This window comes from Talpa occidentalis, unplaced genomic scaffold (assembly GCF_014898055.3).
Source record: "Talpa occidentalis isolate TD23 unplaced genomic scaffold, MPIMG_talOcc4v2.1 talOcc4.7, whole genome shotgun sequence".
Taxonomy (NCBI): Eukaryota; Metazoa; Chordata; class Mammalia; order Eulipotyphla; family Talpidae; genus Talpa; species Talpa occidentalis.
The window spans coordinates 124984461-125005760 of record NW_023605083.1 but is presented as its reverse complement, the minus strand read 5'-3'; the positions used below and the strand labels follow the sequence as shown (position 1 = coordinate 125005760).

General features: G+C 55.4%; 2 protein-coding genes across 9 annotated transcripts; one reads left to right on the top strand and one right to left on the bottom strand.

The window, feature by feature from the left end:
- Positions 1-2311: 2311 nt before the first annotated feature.
- On the top strand, positions 2312-17914 carry ICAM2 (intercellular adhesion molecule 2). 4 transcript variants are annotated; one of them, XM_054688913.1, is made up of 7 exons: positions 2312-2386; positions 4227-4283; positions 10466-10568; positions 12250-12516; positions 13743-14063; positions 16141-16461; positions 16982-17914. In XM_054688913.1, the coding sequence occupies exons 3-7, from the start codon at positions 10508-10510 to the stop codon at positions 17164-17166; spliced, it is 1155 nt and encodes a 384-aa protein (XP_054544888.1). In that variant the 5' UTR covers positions 2312-2386; positions 4227-4283; positions 10466-10507; the 3' UTR covers positions 17167-17914. The 4 variants fall into 4 exon arrangements, with proteins under 4 accessions (XP_054544888.1, XP_037348526.1, XP_037348527.1 ...); XM_037492629.2 differs by lacking the exon at positions 2312-2386 and adding an exon at positions 2878-2986; XM_037492630.2 differs by lacking the exons at positions 2312-2386; positions 4227-4283 and adding an exon at positions 2878-2986.
- Positions 13336-20300, bottom strand: PRR29 (proline rich 29). 5 transcript variants are annotated; one of them, XM_054688916.1, is made up of 6 exons: positions 20061-20299; positions 19747-19822; positions 19475-19581; positions 18443-18666; positions 18242-18312; positions 13336-18057 (listed from the first exon to the last, which is right to left on the bottom strand). In XM_054688916.1, exons 1-6 carry the CDS (start codon positions 20169-20171, stop codon positions 18029-18031), a joined length of 618 nt encoding a protein of 205 aa, XP_054544891.1. In that variant the 5' UTR covers positions 20172-20299; the 3' UTR covers positions 13336-18028. The 5 variants fall into 5 exon arrangements, with proteins under 5 accessions (XP_054544891.1, XP_037348530.1, XP_054544889.1 ...); XM_037492633.2 differs by having other exon boundaries at positions 20112-20297; XM_054688914.1 differs by having other exon boundaries at positions 18016-18312; positions 20061-20300.
- Positions 20301-21300: the final 1000 nt, after the last annotated feature.

Below are 21300 nucleotides of genomic sequence, written 5' to 3'. Positions count from 1 at the left end.
GGCCTTCCGGGACGGCCCCGCCAACCAAGCACAGCTTCCCGCTGGAGGGTGATGCTGCTGGCCCCCCAAGAGGCTGCTTCTGAGGAGGTCCTCGCCCACCCCTCCCTCTCACTGACTGTTGGGGTTTTGCAGGCAATGTGGCTGCCTCCTCACGCACCCTCCGTGCTCCCTGCCCTCAGCTGACCCTGCCTCCAAATGCACCAGACTGGCCCCTGGTTTCTGCTCGCTCTTCCACCTTTCTGCTCTTCCACCCGTGTTCAGGTCTCAGCGTCGTGCCCTGTGGACACACCTGGAGAGTTGAACAAACACAGACGTGCACCCATCCATGTGCACAGACACGGACACGCTCAAGAGGCTGCCATCGAGTTACACAGTATTTGAGACACGCTAAATGTATCTGAAATTCAGATTTAACTGGTATCCTGGAGATCCGGAGTTCCCGCCCACTTCCTGAGCCCCTGCCCTCGTTGTGCCCCCCACAAAAGCAGGCTTGTGTCCCCAAGGACACCCCGCTCAGCCAGCAAGAAGGGCTCAGGGCCTCCCTCCCTCCCCAGCTCCAGGTGACCACAGACCTGGCCTACCAGGCACTGTGCACCGAGGCAGGGTGGGCCCTGGCAGCCCTCCAGGGGACCCTGCCACCACCCCTGCCCACTCGTCCGTCCTCCGCCCTCATCCCCTGGCACCTGCACCACCAAATACACAGGCACATACACGCATGCACATACGTGCACACACACACACACAGAGCAAGGAGAGCCCTGAAGGGCCTATGACACTAGCCTTGGGGCAGCCATTTGGCCAGGGAGGTGAGGTCAAGCAAGAGGATGGAAGCACCCAGAAACCCGTCTAACGCAGAGAAAGAAGGGGTTCCCTCAAAAGAAGGCAAGTCCAGACATAGCTCCCGGGGAAATTCTGTGTCTTCAACAGATGTCCTCAGAGTGTTCCAGGGCAGGGAGAGGGGCAGCCCAGAGCCCCCAAACCTGCCCGCTCTAAATAGGTTCTGCCACCCGCCGCGTCGACACAAAGCATATGAGACTTTAATGGGAAGGAGCTTTAATACAGTTAGTAAGCAACGCAGAAAAGACAATACAGTTTCTAAATCAAGCACCCAAAGTGACCTGTCCTCTCGTGGGTAAAAGTCCACCCAAAGGGGATTGGCCCAAGCAAGGCCCAAAGCCTGCCCCAAGTCTAAAGCACCTCCCGGTGGGTCCCACAGAAAAGGGTCAGAACCGGCCAGACAAGTTTGGGAGGAAAAGAGCAAAATCAAAATCAAGACAAAAGCTGCCACTGTTGCCCTCCCTGGTGGCACAAGGGGTTGAGCTCTGCCCCGTGAAGCTGTCCCCAGCCTCTGCAGCATGCGTGCAGTCCCCGGCCGGCCAGGGAGCAACCCACATGGTGAGGCAGACCTCTCTCCTGTCTCGCCTGCTGCTCCCCTCAGCAGTGTGTTTCAGTCAGTCTGCCTGTTCTGTTCCCCACTCTGTCTCTGGTGACTCCTCTCACTCCGCTGCATCTCTGGCCTGTACCCCAGCTCTTGCACGCATAAATAAATAAACCTTAAAAAAAAAAAAAAAGCTGCCACTGTTAACTTCTCCGCGGGATTCTCACCCACGTCTGTGTCACCCAGTCCACGACAAAAAGGCAAGCGCAGTTTCTTCATGTGTCTCTCGGCTCCAGGTGCCTCCTCCAGGTCTCCTTCTGGCTCCATCCTGCTTCCTTCCATCCCCAGGCTCCTCTGCAGCCTCTTCTCCTCCCTGCTCAGCTCCACCGTCCCTTGGGTGGGGCAGGGAACCTGGCACTTCCCCTTGTCCTGGGGATCTCCTGTTACAAGAGCTTCAAAGCCACACGGGACCCTCAAAGCCCTGGAGCCTGAGCCCCAAGCCCAACATTCTGCATGGCCTGGCTCTGCCCGGGGTAGGACTGGAAGCTTCCAAAATGAACAGAGCTGAGGAGACTGAGGCCCCAAAGCACCAAGAAATGGAGTTGCAGAGCCCTACGGACCTCAGCCTGTGCGGCCTTCACTGTCCCTTGGTCCCTGACGTGATCTAATGACTTTGCTAAGCCAGGGGTGTGGGGGAGCCCAGCCTGCTGCCCCACCCCTGCGCCTGCACCCAGGTTTCCTACTTTCCGTTCTTGGTGCGAAGCCATTCCCGTAGAGGCTTCTGGTTGTGTGCTAAATTGTACCGGAGGTGGCAGATGTGAGAACCATCCGGCTTCCGGCTGGGTGGGCGGGGGCAGGCCTGGGGGCCCCTCTTACACGTGTCACTCATCCAGGGCGCCCACAGTGCAGAAACTGCCCGTGAGGAGAGAGAGTGGAGGGAAACAGGACGGCAGCCCCCCCCACCCCAACTGAGCATAACGACCACCTGAGCCTGCACCTGACACCTGGGTATGTACCCCAAAGAGTCGTGAGCAGAGACTCAGACCCACACAGAGTTGCTGGTCAGAGTTATCCCAGCCACCACAGCGCCATGGGGAGGGGGCTGAGGGGGCGAGCCAGGCACAGGCCGGGCCTCAAGGACATGGCACGGGAGCTGGCCGGCCACCAGGGGCCTGGCATCACGGGCCCCACCCCCGGGACGCCCCTGGATGAGACAGAGAAACAGAAACTGAGGCAGTGGCTTGGGCGGGGACTGGCAGGGAGCAGGCGGCTGGGTCCCAGGGCGGGGGCTTCAGCGGGGGGAGACGCAGAACCTCTGGAGGGCGCTGATAGCTGGGCTCTGGGAATGTGCCCGGTCGTCGGGGCCCTGCGCTAAAAATAGTGAAAGTGGTCGATGATGTGTTGGGTCTCTTACCACAAATCAAAGGAAGGGGAGTGGCTGGAGTGAGGTGGGCGCCTGGCCCAGGAGACACGTGACTCCTGAGCGGGAGAAAGGCCTGAACGCGGCCTCGGAGACGCTGGCCTTGGAGGCGCCACGGCCTCTCCTCCTGCCTTCCCCTCTTGGGGTGCCCCGGACCCCACCTCCTGCCTCATCACAGTTGCTGGACGGTAAGGTCTCGCCTCCCTGCCGGCAGCGTGGGGACAGGTCGGGACAGAGTCAAGGCTGAATAAATGGAAAGATGCCCCTGCCCTCTCGGGGACTCAGTTTCCCCCTGAAGCACAGGGGTGGCGACCCCAGGGCTCCTTGGCCTGGCTGCCGCGGGCCCTGGGAAGCGCCCCTCTGTGGTCTGGGTCCTCAGCTCGGCAGTTATAGCAGCTTCCTGTTCTGGTCTGTCCTCTTCCTCTGCAGCTGTCCCGCAGGTGACCCCACAACATGGCGGCGCTTCTCCTCTGTGGGGCTCTGAACCGGCCCCTGGGTTCCCGGGGTTCACAGTGCATCTTCTTCCCATTAGAGGGGTCTCTCCTACCTCAAAATCCTGTTGTGTCTCCCCCTCCCCCTCGACGTGCAGGAATTTCCCCTCGTGTCCCTTTTGTGGACGTCAAGGTGTGTCCCATCCTGAGAGGCACACGTGTGACAAGCATGTGCAGCCTGTAGGGTGCCACGCATGGAGTCTTGCGGCTCGCCCCAGGGCTCGCCTCCTGCCCGCGCACCCACCCTCGCCAGCTTTCTTCATTGCTCTCTTGATTCTTCCTTGGATTTTGGGTGTGGTTTTCAGTGCTTTGTTGGACACACAGGCCCTTTCGCTTTCCTTTCAGGAACCCGTTATATGACAGTCACAGTGTAAGGGCTTGGACATGTTAACTCACTTATTTTGTAATTTTGTCTGTCGTTTCCATAGATACAATTTGGAGAGTCGAAGGTCACCCTCCCATGTGCATGTGCACTGGCCCTCCACCAGCCCCCTTGTGACCTCCTTTCCCCTTCTCATCACCCCCCCATCCCCCACTCCCAGCACCAGTGTGTTTCTCAGAGTCTAGGAATTGTTCTTGCTGCGCTTCGCGAGTTTGTTTCATTGGGTGATTTATGGTCCGCAGTTGAGGGAAACCCTCCCTGAACTGTCTCTCCCTTTCTGACTTACTTCCCTCAGCACAGCCGCCTCAAGAGCCACCCGTTTCGTCCCCAAAGGCACAATCTCATCTTTTTACACAGCTGAGCAGCGTCCACTGGGTGTATATTGTCCGGCCCCCGGGGATGGGCCCTTGGGCTGGCTCCCTGACTTGGCACTGGCGGGCCGTGCTGCTGTGAACGCAGGAGGGCATCCTTCTTTGGGTATGGGTGTTCACCGGTACCAATAGCCAGCAGTGGTCTTGCTGGGTCACGTGCACCTTCCATTTTGTTTTTTTTAAGGAGTTTCTGGACTGTTTCCCACAGAGGCTGCGCGAGATCACCTCCCCAGAACAGAGGGTGAGTCTCTCCCTGTCCTCCCCACCACTTGCCATCTCCAGTCTTGTTGGTGCAGCCGTTCTCACAGGGGTGCAGGGACTCTCGGTGGGGCTTTGATGATCATTTCCCTCATAATAAGTGGTGTTGAGCTTTTTCTCATGTGCTGTCGGCCTCCGAATGTCTTCTCCCGGGGAGTGTCTGTGTAGGCAGCCCCTGCTCCTCCTTTGGATGGGGTTGCTTGTTTTTTCTTGTTGAGCTGCATGAGTTCTTTATCTGTTTTGTTAATGAACTCCTTGCTGGACGTGTGGTGTGCAAATATCTTCTTGCAGTCTGTTGTGGCCTTTTGTCTTTGTGATGTTTTCTTTCAAGGCACAAAAGCTTTTCCATTTGATTTGTTTAGTTTTGCTTTTGTTTTCCTGGCTGTTGGAGTTGTGTCCAGCAAGCATCAACTGTTATCTCAAGTATTTTATGGCTTTAATCCATTCTGTTAAGTTTTGTGTATGGAGTTAAGTAATCAAGTCATTGTTTAATTCACTTAACAACCCTATAAAGAAGATAAACTATTATTGACTGAAGGACACAGCTGAGGGGAGCAGTGGGCGAGACAGGAGTGGTCTGCCTTGCCATGTGTGTTGCTCCCTGGTGGGCAGAGGATCAAACTCGCGCTACAGAGGCCGTGGATTGCTTCATAGTGTGGTGTTTAACCCCTTGCGCCACCAGGGAGGCCCAAAGAAGATACTATTATTAACCCCATTTTATGAAAGAGGAAACTGAGGCACAGAGATCTTGTTCAAGATCACACGGATAGTAAGGGCAAGAGGCAGACATGTTTCTTGGCTCTCAGTGCAAAAGATTCTCTAGAAAAGAGATCTAAGAATGAGATTGTGTGCTGTAGGGTATAAGGATATTCAGCTTTACAAAATAATGCCTGAATATTTCCTGGAGATCCAGGATACTCAGGCCCACAATTATAAGACTTCCTGTTGCACTGTGACTTCAGAGATTGACTGTGTGAGATTTCTTAACTTTTCCCACCCAATATACATAAAATGGTGTCCTGTAGTTGATTTGAATTTAACTTCCCTGGCCACGACTGAGTTAAAGCATCTTTTTATTTGTTTAGATATGTTTCCATTTCTTTGAAATGTTTATATGTGTCATTAATTTATCAAAATTATCAGTTGTTTATTTTAAGAAAGGTGATTCTGAGGTCTTGTTTAAGAAATCCTTTCCCAGAGAACAAACAAAAAATGAAGCAGAGAAAAAGAAATCCTCTCTTGCCCCAAGGACATAAAAATACTCCTCTGTATTTTCTTATAAAAGTCTTTAAAGCGTCCTTAATCTGGATGGAGTAGGTTTCTACAGTTGGTGTGAAGTAAGGATACATTTTCTTCTTTCTTTCTCCGTGTATTAACTATCTGGCCAGCATCATTAGTTTATTGGACCCTTCTTTCACTCACTGATATAATCCCTCCTGTGGAATGTATCAAGTTTCAAACAAGGTCAATTTCCGGGCTCTTTATCTGTTCCATTGGCTCATTTGTCTAAGTCTACATTAATACCTCATAATTAGCCTTAATAGTTAAAAGAATAATCTCCTCACCTTATTCTTCTTTGGGGGGTCTTGGGTTTTTTATTCTGGCATGTAAGTTTTGGAATCCGCTTTCAGGAAAACTTGTTGGGGTGAGTGGCACTTGCACTGATCTATCCATCTACATGGGGAGAATTGCGTCTTTAAGTTGTTGGATCTTCCTGCCATGGCCCTGGGTTATCTCTCCACTTATTTAAATTGTACTTAGGGCCTCCCTGGTGGCGCAGGGGTTAAAGTCTCAGTGCTATCAAGCTACTGCCAGCCACTGCAACATGAGTTCGATCTTGGTCAGGGAGCTCACCCACATGGCGCAGCAGACCTCTCCTGTCCCACCCGCTGCTCCCCTCAGCAGTAGATTTCAATTGATCTACCTGTTCTGCTCCCCACTCTGTCTCTGGTGAATCCTCTCACCCCCCACGCCTCTGGCCTATACCCCAGATCTTATATACATAAATAACTAAAATAAATCTTTTTTTAAAAAATTGTATGTAAAGTCTTTCAATAGAGTTTTATCATTTTCTTGCGATAGGTCTTAAGCACTGCTGCATGTTTTGCCAGCTTTATCATTATACTTTTTTGCTGTTATGAATGGAATCTTTTAAAATTATATTTTATATTTATTGATAGACACAAAGGCAACTTATTTGAGGGTATTAACCTTATAGCCAGCTGCCTTGTTTTTTTTTTTTTTAAAGATTTATTTATTTATTATTTATACAAGCACTGGATACAGTCAGAAGCGCGGGAGGGTGAGAGAATTCCCTAGAGCCAGAGCGGGGAGCAGAGCAGGCAGAAGGACCGAAGTACACTGCTGAGGGGAGCAGTGGGCGGCAGGAGACGTCTGTGTGCCATGTGGGACCCTTCTCCAGTGGCCAGGGAGCAGCCGGGGATCGAACCGGCACTGCAGAGGCTGTGGGCAGCTTTGCAACCCAGCGCTCAACCGCTGCGCCACCGGGGAGGCCCTAGCCAGCTGCCTTGTTAAAGCCTTATTATTTTGAATCAGGTGTTGGCTTATTCTTTGGATTTTCTGTCTACGGTCATATCATATGCAAATACTGATGGTTTGGCTGTTTTTCCCATCCTCAGGCCTTTAATTTCTTTTTCTTCTCTCCTTACTGCACTGCCCAAGACCTCTGATGCAATGTTAAACAGAAGCAACAATAACATACTTACTTATCTGGTTCCTGATTTTAAGGGAAATATGGCTAGGATTGACCCACCAAAAATAATGTAAACAGATGTTTTTTTTTTGGTAAGTGCTTATCAGGGTAAGGACATTTCCTCCTAGCTTGCTAAGAATTTTTAAGGTGAAAAGACGTTGATTGTCATTTTTTGCCCTTTGGATCTGTTGAGACACTTGTGTTTTTTCTTCTTAAATCTGTTCGTGTAAGTTTTCAGTTTCGGCTCCTGCGAAAACAGCCTGGAATAAGGACTTGGGTCCAGGTGGGTTATTGGAGAAGGGATTCCAGGCAGCATGAGGTGAAGGCACAGGGACCAGAACAGGGACTCGGAACAGCCCTCTGAAGGTGTGGCTGTAGGCAAAGGCAGCTGACTCTGGGCCCTGGGGGTCTCTGCTCAGCCGACAGGATTCCTCCCACAACCGCCTGTGGAAAAGGAGGGAGGGAGGAGGTGAGGTCACCCATCCACCAGCTCCTCTCCCCTCCATGTGCATTGTGGGGAGCTTAACTCCCCCACAGTCCCGGGGAACACTGACAGGCAAGTAAGTGTTCCCCAAAGCATTGAAGAACTGAGACAAGAAGCCAAAGAAGAGTGGTGTAAACTCGAGAGGGAAGGCGAGAGCGTGCGAGGAATCAAAGGGTGCAGAACGGTCCTCTGTAAGCACAGCAGACAGCAGAGAAGGGCAGAAGGTGTGTGACCCAGAGAAGCAACATCTAGATGTCACCTATTGTTTTTCTTCTGTCGTTAGCCCACCTTTGCCCACCTGAGACAAGCCCAAATTGGTGTGATGGCTTCTATTTTCGCACTGACAGATTTGGGCTGCTAGTATTTTCCTTCTAATTAGTTACATCTCTTTTCTTTCTTTTTTTTAAAAAAAGATTTATTTATTTCTATACAAGAGCTGGGGTACAGGCCAGAGGCACAGGAGGGTGAGAGGGTTCACCAGAGACAGAGCAGGGAGCAGAACAGGTAGACAACCGAAATGCCCTGCTAAGGGGCGCAGCAGGCGCCACAGGAGAGGTCTGCCATACCGTTACCTCTGTTTTCAAGAGTGAGATTGGCCTCCACAGTCCATCAGATTTTTAAAAATTCTAATGTAAGGTGAAATTTTAGCAATGACTGAGTCTGATTCTCACTAAATCCTGCTGATTGAGTTGAATTGAAAAGCTTGTACTTTTTCTAAGATTTTATTTATTTATTTTTGTGTAGAAGATCCGGGGTGTAGGACAGAGATGCAGGGGGTGAGAGAAGGATTCACCAGAGACAGAGTGGGGAGCAGAACAAGTGGATCCACTGAGATACACTGCTGAGGGGAGCAGCAGGTGAGACAGGAGAGGTCTGCCGCGCCATGTGGGTTGCTCCATGGCCGGATATCGAACTCAGGCCACAGGGGTGTAGTGCTGAGACTTAGCCTTTATGCTACCAGGAAGGCCAGAAAAGCTTGCAATTTTTTACCACAATCTGGTAGCTGGCAAGACCCTAGCCCAGAAAGTTCTCATCTGAGGTAGTGTGTGTTATTTTTTAAAATAGACTTTTTTAGAACAGTTATAACAAGTTTTAGGTGCTCCCCACTCTGTCTCTGGTGAATCTTCTCAGCCCCCGCACCTCTGGCTTACACCCCAGATCTTCTATGCAAAAAAAAAAGGACAAGTGTTTTTTTAAAAAATAATAAAAAATAAAAAAACCCTCCCTTTCTGTTTCTGCCATGAGTACTGTAATCCGCATAAACCCATTTTTCTCGTTCCAACACTTTCAGCAGCCTCTGCCAATACACAGAGGATTCTTTCATCTCCTCGGCTGTTCCAGAAGCTAACCTGATTTGGAATTGAGCCACGTGTGCCGGACAGAGGTTAGCCAGGGCACCAAAGAGAATCACAATTCGAGTCTAGCCCACTTGCTGGTCCCATCAAATCTTGGGGTCTCCGAGGGAACTGACCTGGATCCCATGAACCTTTTGAGCATTTGTAGGGATAACAGGGCCAAGCACCCTCCCCTTCTCCTGCCAGTTCTGCTGTGACTGGTTGATGAAGAATCGTCCTTGCGTGAAATCCAGACCCAGGACAGTAATGGATCCATTCAGGCCAAAGATGCTTCAAAATCTAATCTGACCCTCTCTCTCTTTTCACTGCAGCTCAGTCTCTTCATCTTTATTGTGACCGTTAGTAAATCTGAGTGTGTTAATGTCACCTTTTTTAAAGAATTGCATTTGTCCCACTTTTTCTGTGCTTTTCTCCTTGTGTAGCTTTTCACGGCTGGCTGAGGGTGGTTTATTTTTATGCCATTTTCAGAATGTTCCCTGTTCTCAGCGCTTCCAGCCCGTTGTGGAGTCAGATCCCTGCTGGCTGGGACGACTGCTCTCCAACTTTTCCCATCTCTTCTCTGCGGATCCAGCCCTGCCCTTCCTCCCTGAACCACTCCAAATTCCAGATGTGCTGTCTGGTGATTCCAGACCCAGACTGTCGATGGCAGCGCTGGCAGCAGCCAGGGAAGGGCAGGCCGCGCCCCAGCCTCCCACCCCCGAGTCCTGACGACACTGGGTATCCCTTTGGAGAGGCCCTGTCTGGGTGCCCTGCTCCTCCCTGACCTCGCCCAAACCCTGCTGCTCCCAGGGAATCCTAGGCATAGCGGGGCCTGGGGAGGGGCTCCCAATCACCAGACCCCCCCCCCTTACTTGCTCCTTGCTTCTGGAGAGTCTATGGCAGAAGACGGGAACAGAGCATTTCTAGAAATGCATCCATCCCCACTCCCAACCCCCATGCCCAGTTCACCCTGGAGATCTCAGAGGAGACACCATGAGGGGGTCTGGGATATGGAGGCTGGCGCTCATCATCCCTAGAGTCTGGGCTGCTGGGGCTTGCTGTGGGGTGCATTTCCCGAGGCCCTGGGCCTCCAGGAGCCCCTGGATCAGCTGAGTCAGGGCCGGCCGAGGTGAAGTGGTGGCACAAGCAGACCCGTGCTGGAGTACTTCCAAGCCCTGGCCAGGCTTCCTGAGAACAGATCTGATTCACTGTGGAGACTGAATGTCCCTGACTTCTGATGGCCCCTTTCAAGAAAGGACCCCAAAGATGTGGCCTGCGGGGTCTGGGGCTTGTCAGCACCACCCTCCTCCGTACACACACACACACACACACACAAACACATACACACATGTCCCTCCCACATGTGTGGGCTTGCTCCCACGTGCGCATGCTGCGCATGCCCCCTGCGACCAGGCTGTAGGACCAGGCTGTGCCTGGGCTTATCAGCTACTTCCCGGCTTCCTCTGCCTGGATTCTTGCAAGCCCGGAGCCCTGGGATCCTGCCTTCCACGTGGCTTCCAAAGACCACTCAGATAATGAGAGGAAATGCATGAGGTCATCAGCTCACAGAAGGCTGGGGGCTCCAGGCGGTGGCCCAGGCCACTCCCTGACTTGCTACCTCCATCTCTCCTTAGGCTGCCCTCAGCGCTCCTTGCCAGCTGTGGCTGCCCCTCGAGATGTGCCCTTGGAGCTGCTGGAGCCTGCCCGTGACGCTTCTCGCCCTGGTCTGGGGCCCAGGTGAGCTGGCGCCGGGGTTCCTGACCCACTCATGCCCGCTGGAGGGTGGGCTGCCCGCTGCACTGGCATCTGGTGGAGCAGGGATCTGACCCCCAAGTCCCTGGGCCTTTGACCACAGTGGCTTCCCGTGACCCTGGGGCAATGGGTGGGGGTCCTTGTCTTTTGGCCCCCAGGTCAAGCAGACCCCACATCTCCATGGGGGGTGGATGTGGCTGGTTGTGGAGGCTGAGTGGTGGGCGGGGAGGGGGGGGACCCAGGGGGTGACAGGACCGTGAGGCAAGTCCCAGCTGGTCTCCATAAGTGGCCCAGGGCACAGCAGGGGGGCAGAGACATCCCCTCTGGGGAGGGTCAATGAGGAAGTGAGCCCCTTCCAGGGGTCAAGGGCCTGCAGAGGAAATGCTGCCCTGTGCCAGGTGCTGTTTGGGACAAGCTGCGGGCACTTCCCAAGCACCGTCTTGCGCGCCTGCCCCACAGCCCCGCTAGAGGGGTGGCCAGTCCACTGGGAGCTGAGGCAGCTGAGGTCAGTGAGGAAGCGAGTCCCAAGGTCACACGCAGCTGGGCGAGGCGAACTCTGGATTCAAATGCCCTCTCTCTGCACAGTGTCCTGCTCGCCCATCCCTAGATGCCACCGACCGAGGGCCAAGTGGGGGCTCTCGTGGGGTGGGCGGGACACATGACACAGGACAGGCCCCGCTGAGATCCAGGATCTTCTGGTGATGGCCGAGTGGGAGGTGAGCACTGAGGTTTCTCCACATCAAATACTTCTCGGAAGTCAGCTGCACTTAGGGAAACACACACAACCTTTGGGCTGCCTTCTAGAGACTCCGAAACAGCCAAGGGGGAGGAAACAGGAATGAGTCAGCAGCTCACCTCATCATCTTCTGCAGCTGACCCCATGACCCTGCACTCCCTCTACCCCCCCCACCTTCCTCCTCCCTGAGGCTGTGGAAACATGTAGGCCCATCCCCAGTCCCCACCCATGGCTGACAGCTCTGCTCTTGCTGGTGGTTCATCTTCTTGCTGTTCCTAGACACGCCAAGCACACAAGCTCCCTGGAGTCTTTGCACTAGCAGGACCCTCTCCCTGGTAACAGCCCCCCAGATGTCGACAGGGCTGCCCCATCTCTTAGCTCAAATGCGGCATCTCTGTGAGGCCTCCTGAGCACTATTCAAGACAAGAGCCCCACCCCCTCCCCATTTCCTTCCAGGGCACCCCCCTCTCACAGATCTGCTATTTTCACTTGATTGTTTGTCTCCTTCAAGGGGGTGAGCGCTGCAGGGCAGAGCCTGGGCTGCTTTGGTGGAGGCTGTGCCCAGAGGCTAGAGCAGTGTCTGAGGGAGGGAGGGTTGAACCCCAGGCTGGGGGCCAGAGAACACGGTCCACTCCCACCTCGGAGCTGGGAACCTATGTGCTGGGCCTGGAGGGTGGAGCAGGAGCCTCTCCTGGGGGCACCTGTGAGGAAAACTAAGCTGGAGGTGATGGGGCAGATGGGCTGGAGCAAGAACAGTCCAGGGCACGGAGGCAGCCTGGGGGCGGGGGCGTTGCAAGCCACAGGGTCTAGATGGAGGCGACAAGGCTAAGCCAAGGGAGAGGAGGCGAGGAGCTTCGGCCTTTCTTCTTGGGCCCCTGCCCCCTGACCCGACAGCCAGGGACGTCACTGCCCGGGTTTCTGGTCCTCCAGGGTCTGCTGAGGAGGCGTTTGAGGTCCGTATGTGGCCAGAGCGGCTGGCCTTGGAGGCCGGAGGGTCCGTGGTGATCAACTGCAGCACCAGCTGTGTCCAGCCTGAGGGCGGAGGCCTGGAGACCACCCTAGCCAAGGAGTTGCTGGACCAGCAGCCTCAGTGGGTGCGGTACTCGGTGTCCAACGCCTCTGAGGACACGGACGTCCTCTGCTACTTCACCTGCGACGGGAAGCAGCTTTCGAAGTCAGCCGGTGTCCGTGTGTTCTGTGAGTGGCCCGAGCCCCAGCTGCAGGGCATCTCCTCACGGCCCCTGCCCCCGGGCTCCTGGGTGATCAGAAGCGGCCCCAGAATCTCTCCTTCCCCTCACTGGCCGCTGCTGAGCTGCTGGCAGCTGCTTGCGTCTTGCCAGAGGACCCCGATCCCAGCCAGGTTTACAGGGACCTGAAGGCAGGTCCCCAGGAAGCGCTCACAGTCCCCTGCCCCATCCCCGAAGCACCCCACGTCCCCCGTGAGGGCAGCCACGCTCTCCGCGTCCCCTTCTCCTCGTGGGGAGGTTGAGGCATCACCAGTGCCTCTATTTTCCTGAGGCCCCTGGAAATGTGTGACTGTCACACACACACCTGCCCATGAGCACAGAGACCACCCCGAAAGGCCACATTCCCCGATATCTCGGCACCGAGGGCATCACTTGGGCCCTCCGCCCCCATTTCCAATGTCAGATCAAATGGCTAGAAAGTGTGGAAAGTGTTCTAAATCCAACACATAATCCTGGGGTGATGGAGCCAGGTATCCTAGTTCAAAGGGGAGCTTGGGGTGCCGTCGAGGGACCCATGGTTAGCTCATGTCTCAGCTCCTACTATTCATCATAATCACCCAACTGTTTATTTTTTTTTTTATTTTTGCATAGAAGAACTGGGGTGTAGGCCAGAGGTTCGGGGGTAAGAGGATTCACCAGAGGCAGAATGGAGAGCAGAACAGGCAGATCCACTGAAATACACTGCTGAGGGGAGCAGCGGGTGAGACAGGAGAGGTCTGTTGCGCCATGTGGGTAACTCCCTGACTGGGGATCAAACTCAGGTCGTAGCAATGATAACGCTGAGACTTAACCCCTAGACTACCCGGAGGCTCCCAACTGGTTAATTTATGAAATTTGATTTAATTTCTGGAGAGCAAGGCGACAGACCCAAACTTTCATATTCCCGGTTGGCCATACAGTTTCTAGGCCTTCTTTGTGGACAACTGACCACCTTCAATCTTGCCCAGCCCAGAATCCATCCATTCATAAAATTTCCACCCAGTACGTCCTTCACCCCAAGCTGCTTCCCTCTTCCTCTCTCCCTGCTCTACAGCAGGCCAGGCCCCAGCCCACCTCCTCCCCCACAAGTCCAGCCGGGACCTGGGAGCCCAGGTGGGGGACACCAGGGTGGTCCTGGCCAGGTGGGCCTGCTGGGACTGCACCTTTCTGACCAGAGCATGCTCCTCTTTCCTGCAGACCCCCCCAAGCAAGTGCTGCTGACGTTGCCGCCCACCCGAGTGGCCGTGGGCAGATCCTTCACCATTGAGTGCAGGGTGCCAGAGGTGGCACCCCTCAAGAGCCTCACCCTCACCCTGTTCCGTGGTGAGAATCTCCTGCACAGCCAGACCTTCGGGGAAGAAACAACAGACCCCCAGGAGGCCGTGGTCACACATAACTCCACGGCTCCCAAGCAAGGAGGCTCCCACAACTTCTCCTGCCGGGCGGAGCTGGACCTGCAGTCCCTGGGTGGGGGCCTCCCGCGCAGTGTCTGGGCGTCTCAGGTGCTTGAGGTCTATGGTGAGTGGCGCCCTCGCGTGGGGGAGGGAAGGCGAGGGTGTTCCAGGGCAGGGAGAGGGGCAGCCCAGACCCCGCACAACTGCTGCCTACTCTAAATGGGTTCTGCCATCCGCGGCATCAACACAAAACATAGGAGACTTTAATGGGAAGGAACTTTAATACAGTTAGGAAACAATACTGGAAAGGCAAAGAATCTAGTTTCTAAATCAAGCACCCAAAGTGACCCGTCCCCTCATGGGTAAAAGTCCACCCAAGCAGGATTGGCCCAGAGCAAGGCCCCAAAGCCTGCCTCAGTCTAAAGCACCTTCCAGTGGGGACCCACAGAGAAGAATCAGAAACCACCAGACAAGTCTGGAAGGAAAAGAAAATAATCATAATCAAGACAAAAACGGCCATTGTCACCTCCCACACGTCTCTCACCCACGTCTGTGTCACCCCGTCCACGACCAAATGGCAAGAGCAGTTTCTTCATGAGTCTCTCGGCTCCATGTGCTCCATGTGCCTCCTCCAGGTCTCCTCTGGCTCCATCCTGCTCCCTTCCTTCCCCAGGCTCCTCTGCAGCTTCTTCTCTCCCTGCTCAGCTCCACCCTCCTTTTGGGTGGGGCAGGAAATCTGGAACCTCCCCCTTTCCTGGGACCTCCCTGTTCCAATCCCCCCTTTTAATTTTTATTCCACCGTATCTATGTGGCACAGATCTCAGCGTGTAGTCTTAGGAGACAGTCTTTTTTCAGGGTTACAGTGTATGTAAGAGAAGCAACAATTAGCAGCAGCCTTGTCCATGAATGTCCAGTATGACAGCTTTACATTTTGGAAAATAGTCCTTTATCCAAGCCAAAAGCAAAAAAAAAAAAAAAATCTGGAGGCATTAGCCAAAACAAGACAGCCAATATATCAAAATAACAGAAAAAAAATCTTAAAATTAGTTGAACTTATGTAAAAAAAAAACAAAAACAAGTTCTTTCAACCTTGATCCCTAATTATTTCAACAGCATAGCAAAAGTTTGGAAACTCAATCTACTTTGAAACCATATTACCTATTTTTGTATAAAATCATAGGGCAGAATAACTAAACAGCAATTGTAGCTGGCTCTGTTGGAACACTCCATACAGGATCAGAGCAAACTCTTGACATCCGGGCCACGCAGGCTTCATGAACAAAGTTGGTCTCACCAGACTCCACCTGGGCTTCCTCTTCTCGAGGGTACCAGGGCTTTTTCTTTGTCTGGGTTGTCCAGTCCTGCCCATGGAGGCAGCTTCCTCACCTTCTTTGGAAGTCTCTGGAACCCTACAAACAAAGCAGCAGGTTCTCCTCTTCTTGGTTCAGCTCTATTTCAGCTTCCTGGGAGAACATTGAAATCCACACAATAAAACTCATCTGCAATTGTTTATGTTTTAAGCAGACAAAATCCCTATGGAAGTTATGCAAAAATAGACACTGACATGAGTAGTAAAAATTACTACCACTATTTTCATGCTGTGTTGGTATCAAGGGGAAAGAAAATGCAAACACAAGTTAGCAATTTAACATTGCTGCAGGTCCTGGTCAGTCAAAACAAGGAAATTTTGTGGATTCAGAACAAAATACAAAAAAAAAAAAAATTTACCGGTATTAAGTCAAAGAAAACTTAGTAAAAATCAAATGTATTTCCAGGTCTATTCAGTCCTTTGTAGGAAATTTTTTTGTTTGTTTGTTTGTTTTTTAAAATTTCTCTTTTTTTTAAGATTTATTCATTTATTTATACAAGCACTGGGTACAGTCAGAAGCGCCGGAGGGTGAGAGAATTCACCAGAGCCAGAGCGGGGAACAGAACAGACAGGCTGACAAAGAAGTACACTGCTGAGGGGAGCAGTGGGCGGCAGGAGAGGTCTGCACACCATGTGGGACCCTCGCCGGTAGCCGGGGATCGAACTGGCACTGTGGAGGCTGCGGGCAGCTTCACAGCCCAGCACTCAACTGCTGCGCCACAGGGGAGGCCCTGTTTGAAATTTTTTTTAACCCATCAAAGGTTCCATTAACAGAAATCTGTGGGCCTGCTGGGCCTGCACCTTTCTGACCAGAGCACGCTCTTTCCTGCAGACCCCCTCAAGCTAGTGCTGCTGACGTTGCAGCCCACCCGGGTGGCCGTGGGCAGCTCCTTCACCGCTGAGTGCAGGGTGCAGGCGGTGGCACCCCTCAAGAGCCTCACCCTCACCCTGTTCCATGGTGAGAAGCCCCTGCACAACCAGACCTTTGAGGAAGAATCAACAGACCCCCAGGAGGCCGTGGTCACACACAACTCCACGGCTCCCGAGCAAGCAGGCTCCCACACCTTCTCCTGCCGGGCGGAGCTGGACGTGCTGTCCCCAGGCTGGGGCCTCCCGCACAGCGGCTGGGCGTCCCAGGAGCTTGAGGTCTATGGTGAGGGGCGCCCTTGCGTCGAGGAGGGAAGGAGAGGGCACTGGGATTCAGCCCCTGAGCCCCACTCTGCCAACTCGGGGGTCCCCTCTTCCGGGCAGCTCTTTCCCAGTTCCCGGCTTGGACACCAACTAGTTGCTTGGCCATGAGCGGTGACCGGCAGGAGTCAGCCTCCTCTCTGGCCTCGGCCTTTCTCCGCAAGGGGGGGTTTGGCCTGACTGCCCCGAAGCTGCCTCGAGCGGACGCGTGGTCCTCGCGCCAGGGCGGAGGCTGGGCCTGGGCCATGCGCCTTCCGGGGCAGGTGTGAGCGACGCCCGCCCCAGGCCAGGTGCAGGGGGACACCTGCCTCACGACGCAGAGGCCGGGCTGCCGGCCTGGACAGGAGGCCCCTTCCTCTCGGTCTTTGGGGCAGATGCCGCCCGCCCTTGCCTGCGCCGCAGGGCGACTGCAGAGTGGACAGGGGTGTGGGTACCCTGGACCGGGAAGCACAGGGCTTCTGAGACCACTGCCCCTCTCTCCCCAGAGCCCCCACAGGACAACCTGCTGGTCGTCATCATCGTGGTGTCCTTGCTGCTCATCTTGTTTGTGACAGCCGTCGTGCTGTGCTTTGTCTGTGGCCAGCAGTGGCGCCAGAGCCGGACAGGCAACTACTGGGTGCAAGATGCCTGGAGGAACCTGCGGGGGTCCCACCAGGCACGTCCTGTGTGAGCGCAGCGCCCACGGAACTGGACCGTGGCTCCTGGGCTGTGGTCCAGCTCCGGCTGAAGGATGGCGACAAGCAGCAGAGGACTCTGGGGACTCACTTTCTAGCTCAAATACAAACCCCTGGACTTAGCCCCGAGCCGCACTGTCCTCCTGAGGCAACACTCACGGGCCAGGAAGGGGACCTGCTGGGCCTGGACTTCTCTCCCTCCCCCCCTCCCAGGGCCCAGGCCCTGGGGTACCCCGATGCTGAGCAGCTGGGGAACCAGACCCCGCCTTTGTGGGGCCCTGAGTGCCTAATCCCTCCTGGAGGAAGGAGGGGGACACGCCCCGGCTTGGCAGGGCAGAGAGACCCTGTTCCCACATCACCCTTCCGGGACTTCAGCCCCACCTGGTCTGAGCAGGACACAGCCCTGACTTCTCCTTTCTGCCAATGGAGTCAGCTTCCTGGGTTGAGGGGCCTGAGGGACCCGGCTCAGCTCCAGGACCCTCCCAGCCAGGCCTCTCCATCACTCTGGGCCTTCAGAGCAAACGGAGGCCCAACGGAGACCCCACAGCCCTGGCCATGCCAGAGACAGGGGAGAGAGGGGCGGGGAGGGTGGCCCTGGTGCCCAGGCCTCCCCCTGCCCAGGCAGGAAACAGTGGGCAGAGCGGGCGCTCACGGGCCTCGGGCCTGGGCGGTGCTCTGCGGGCTCCTGCTCCAGAGCAGAGCAGGCCAGTGCGAGGGGCTCATTCACTGGGGCTGGGGAGTGGGTGGGGCTGGCGGGGGCTGGCGGGGCGGAAGGGCTGCCAGGCACGGGTGTAGAGTCAGCAGGGACTAGAGGGCACGTGGGGCTGTCTCCAGCCTGCAGTGAAGCCAGCCCGGTCCTCAGGGTAAGCTCTCGGCATCATAGTAGTCTGTGGGGAGAGTGTACCTCATGGGACTCCCTCCTGCCTCGGGGACCCCAAAGAGGGAAAGGGGAGGGGATAGCCCAGCTGCCTATGGTGGTGGCAGTAGGAGCCCCCCCAGGCCCAGAAACATGACTCCCTGGACTCCTGAGTACCCCACGGCTGGGCCCCACTGCCAGGCACCCAAGCCCACCTGAAGCTGGAGGTACATCTGCACCCACAGTCCCTGTGGCACTGGGTGGTGGGGGTGGGGGCACAGCTCTCCTGAGATGAGGAAGAGAAAAGAAAGCCCCCATCTGAGGTGGCCTCCAGGGGTTCACCCTCGGGTATCTCCAGCCCCTGACCAGCTTCTCCAGCCCAGCCCAGGTCAAGACAGACCCCCAGCCACACTTACGCGCCCCTTTTCCCAAAGGCAGGAGGGCAGGGCTGAGTCCTGGTCATGTCCTGCACGTGGGGCTGGTGTGGGGGAGGGGGCAGGAAAGAGGCCGGCCAGGGTGGTAGGGCGCCCAGAGTGGGCAGCGGGCAGGGCACGTAGTGGTGGTGGAACACCAGGGGCCCTTCCTCCTGGGCCTCCAGCAGCTCCTCCGCCTCATTCTCCTCCTGGCCCTCCAGGTAGACCTGGGACAGCGCAGAGGGGAGGGGAGATGATAATGTTTGGCTCCCCAAACCCCATCCTCCAGCCTCCTAAACTTTATCCCCAGATGCCATCCCAACCGGCTGCCATGAGTGGCGCAGTGACTGCATGCAGCGAGGCACTCCGGAGACATTTAGTCCTTATTTTGCAGGTGGGGAAAACGGAGGCTCAGAGAGGTTGAGCAACTTGTCTAAGGTCACCCAGCTAATACGTGGCAGAGCCAGGACTGGAGGAATCCTGGGGTGACTCCCCAGTTGCTGATGGGGAGTCTGGTGAACCGCCCCTGACGGCAACCCAGGCCTGGAGCCAGTGGGCTGGGGCGCTCATCTCAAGGGCTGCGCAGTGGATACATTGCCAGCTTCCTCCGACCTCCAAATCCTCCCTGGACTTCAAGGATGTTTGTAAGTCTCCTCCGAGGAGCCTCTCCTCTTTCCCCAATCACTGTGCACCCACACTTTTACCTTTTACCTCTCCATGTGCCAGTCACAGGCCCAGTTGCCTTGTATTCTTACTCCTTTACTCATCCCCATGTTCACCTTAATAAGCGTTAGGACCTGCAGGTGCCATGGTGCGATGGACCTGCCAGTCCAGGGGCCTGCAGTCCCATGGGAATCCTCCTTGGAAAGAAGGTCTGGGTGGTCTGGATTTGGGGACCCTCCCCCAATGGAAACTGAGGAGAGCTGGCATATAGTCGGTGTCACACCCAGCCAAGGTGTGGCTGGCTTTTTGCTCCTCTGCGCTTGGTCCTTTTTCTCCAGGAAGGGGTCCCTACTCTAGCCCCAGCCCACATACCTGAGGCCAGGGGGGCGCCAGCCCTGGGCTGAATGATGAGGCCACCAGGCCGCCCAGCAACAGTTGGTGCATCTGCGCGTTCTGCAGCATCATCAGCTCCAGCAGGTCTAGGAGGGGGTTCAGCAGGCCTTGCCAGACACCGCCCCCCAGGTCCCATCCCAGAGGCTTCCCTTACACCCAGCCCCCCGGGAACAGAAGGTGGGGTGCAGTGTGGACGCCCAGAGAATGTGCAAGGCAGAGAGGAGAAAAACGGGGTGAGTCCTGAGTTTCACCTTCCTTCATGCGGCCTGGCTGCTGGGGTGGTGGGGGGACGGCCCAGGAGAGGGGCTGCAGGATAGTCACCCAAGGCTAGAGGATGGGGAGACAGACTGATTCAGGCTAGACTAAGAAGGGGCTGGGTGGGGGACCAACCCCCTCAACCCCCCCCCCCCAGCCCTAGCTGTCTCCCTAACCCGTGGGAACAGCGTATTCCCTCCTGGTCCCCAGCCTCCCCCTCCCAGTCCAGTCTGTGCATTTAGGCTGGGCACAGTAAACCCCTCCACGGTTCAGCTCCTTTCTGGACTGCTCCCCAACTCAGTCACCCCACCTCTAGGACTCCCTGACAGAAGCAGTCTCTGCTCCCCAGCTCAGCCCTCACCGGTGGGGCTGCAGTCTGTGTTGGGGGACGACCCCAGCTTCCTCCAGTTCCTGAGATCATGGCAGGCTCCCGCGAGTCAGTGTTACCTTGGTGACGGGGCGATGTCAGAGTCTACTCCCACACAAGCGCAAGCGCAGATCAGATCTGCCAGGCCTCCTGAAGCTTGGGGCTTGGCTCCACCCTTTGGCCTTCAGCTTTCCTCTCTCCACCTCTGGGGCCCCTGAGGAGGAGGAACGCACCCGTCTCCACAGGAGGCCCATCTCTCCCGGAATTCCACCTCCAACCCCCCTCCCTGAGCAGAGCCTCTATCTAGCTGAGCCTCATACCCAAGCATGCCCCAGTTACCAGGCTTATGTTTGTTGAATGACTAAGTGAGTGAGGAGGCAGGCCCCAATTCAGACACTTGGTTTTGTGGTCCTGGAGCCCAACTGACTCATTTGTTAAGCCGTTATAGATCTGCTTAAAGAGATAAACAGAACAGGGCCTCCCCTGGTGGCACAGCAGTTGAGCACTGGGCTGCGAGGCTGCCCGCAGCCTCTGCAGCGCCAGTTCATTCCCCGGCCGCCGTTGAGGGTCCCACAAAAAAAAAAAAAAAAAAAGAGAGAGATAAGCAGAACAGAGAATTCCGTGAGAGCAGACTGGAAAGCAAAGAGGCAGAGGTGAAGGCTGAGGGCAGGGGATCTGCAACCTGTCACCCGAAATCTGAGAGGCGTCTTGTGGGCGGGTGAGGAGTGGTTTCTGAGCAGAGCTAGAAGGAAGTTCCCACCGAATTCACAGAAAAGCCAGGGCCCTGGCCAGAAGCAGGTGGCAGCCCCTTGACTGCGTCCCGCCCCTGGCTGTTTGCTCCCTGGTTCCTGCAGGGGTGGAAAAGGGCAGGCAGTCCAGCACCAGTGTCCCAGACGGTCCCTCATGCTGGAAAAGTATGCATTCTTTTGGCAGGAAGTTAACAAGGTCTTCCTCACTTAAGAACAGGTGAGGGGAGAGATCTATTTCAGCAGCTGTGACCATCCTAAGATAGGCCTCTGCAGCAGTCTGAGAAAATCCGGACAGGAAGCTGGGATTAGCACCCCTGAGCCGCCCTTCCCCCACCCCACTTCTGTTCCGCTCCCCGTCCCTGCAGTCCTGGTGCCTGGAGCCGGAAAGGCTGTCCTCACACCTCCTGTGCCCCTCGGGTGCTGTCTCCAGGGGA

What these genes read in the sequence shown, in the direction of transcription:
- ICAM2 (XM_037492627.2), top strand. An exon ending in AGCCGGTGTCCGTGTGTTCT is followed by an intron (nt 12,517 to 13,742) that starts GTGAGTGGCCCG and finishes TCTTTCCTGCAG; the next exon opens with ACCCCCCCAAGCAAGTGCTG. An exon ending in CCAGGAGCTTGAGGTCTATG is followed by an intron (nt 16,462 to 16,981) that starts GTGAGGGGCGCC and finishes CTCTCTCCCCAG; the next exon opens with AGCCCCCACAGGACAACCTG.
- PRR29 (XM_054688914.1), bottom strand. Translation starts at nt 20,171, where the DNA reads ATGATCTCAGGAACTGGAGGAAGCTGGGGTCGTCCCCCAACACAGACT. An exon ending in TCTGTCAGGGAGTCCTAGAG is followed by an intron (nt 19,823 to 20,060) that starts GTGGGGTGACTG and finishes CCCATCCTCTAG; the next exon opens with CCTTGGGTGACTATCCTGCA. An exon ending in GCCTTTGGGAAAAGGGGCGC is followed by an intron (nt 18,313 to 18,442) that starts GTAAGTGTGGCT and finishes TCCTCATCTCAG; the next exon opens with GAGAGCTGTGCCCCCACCCC.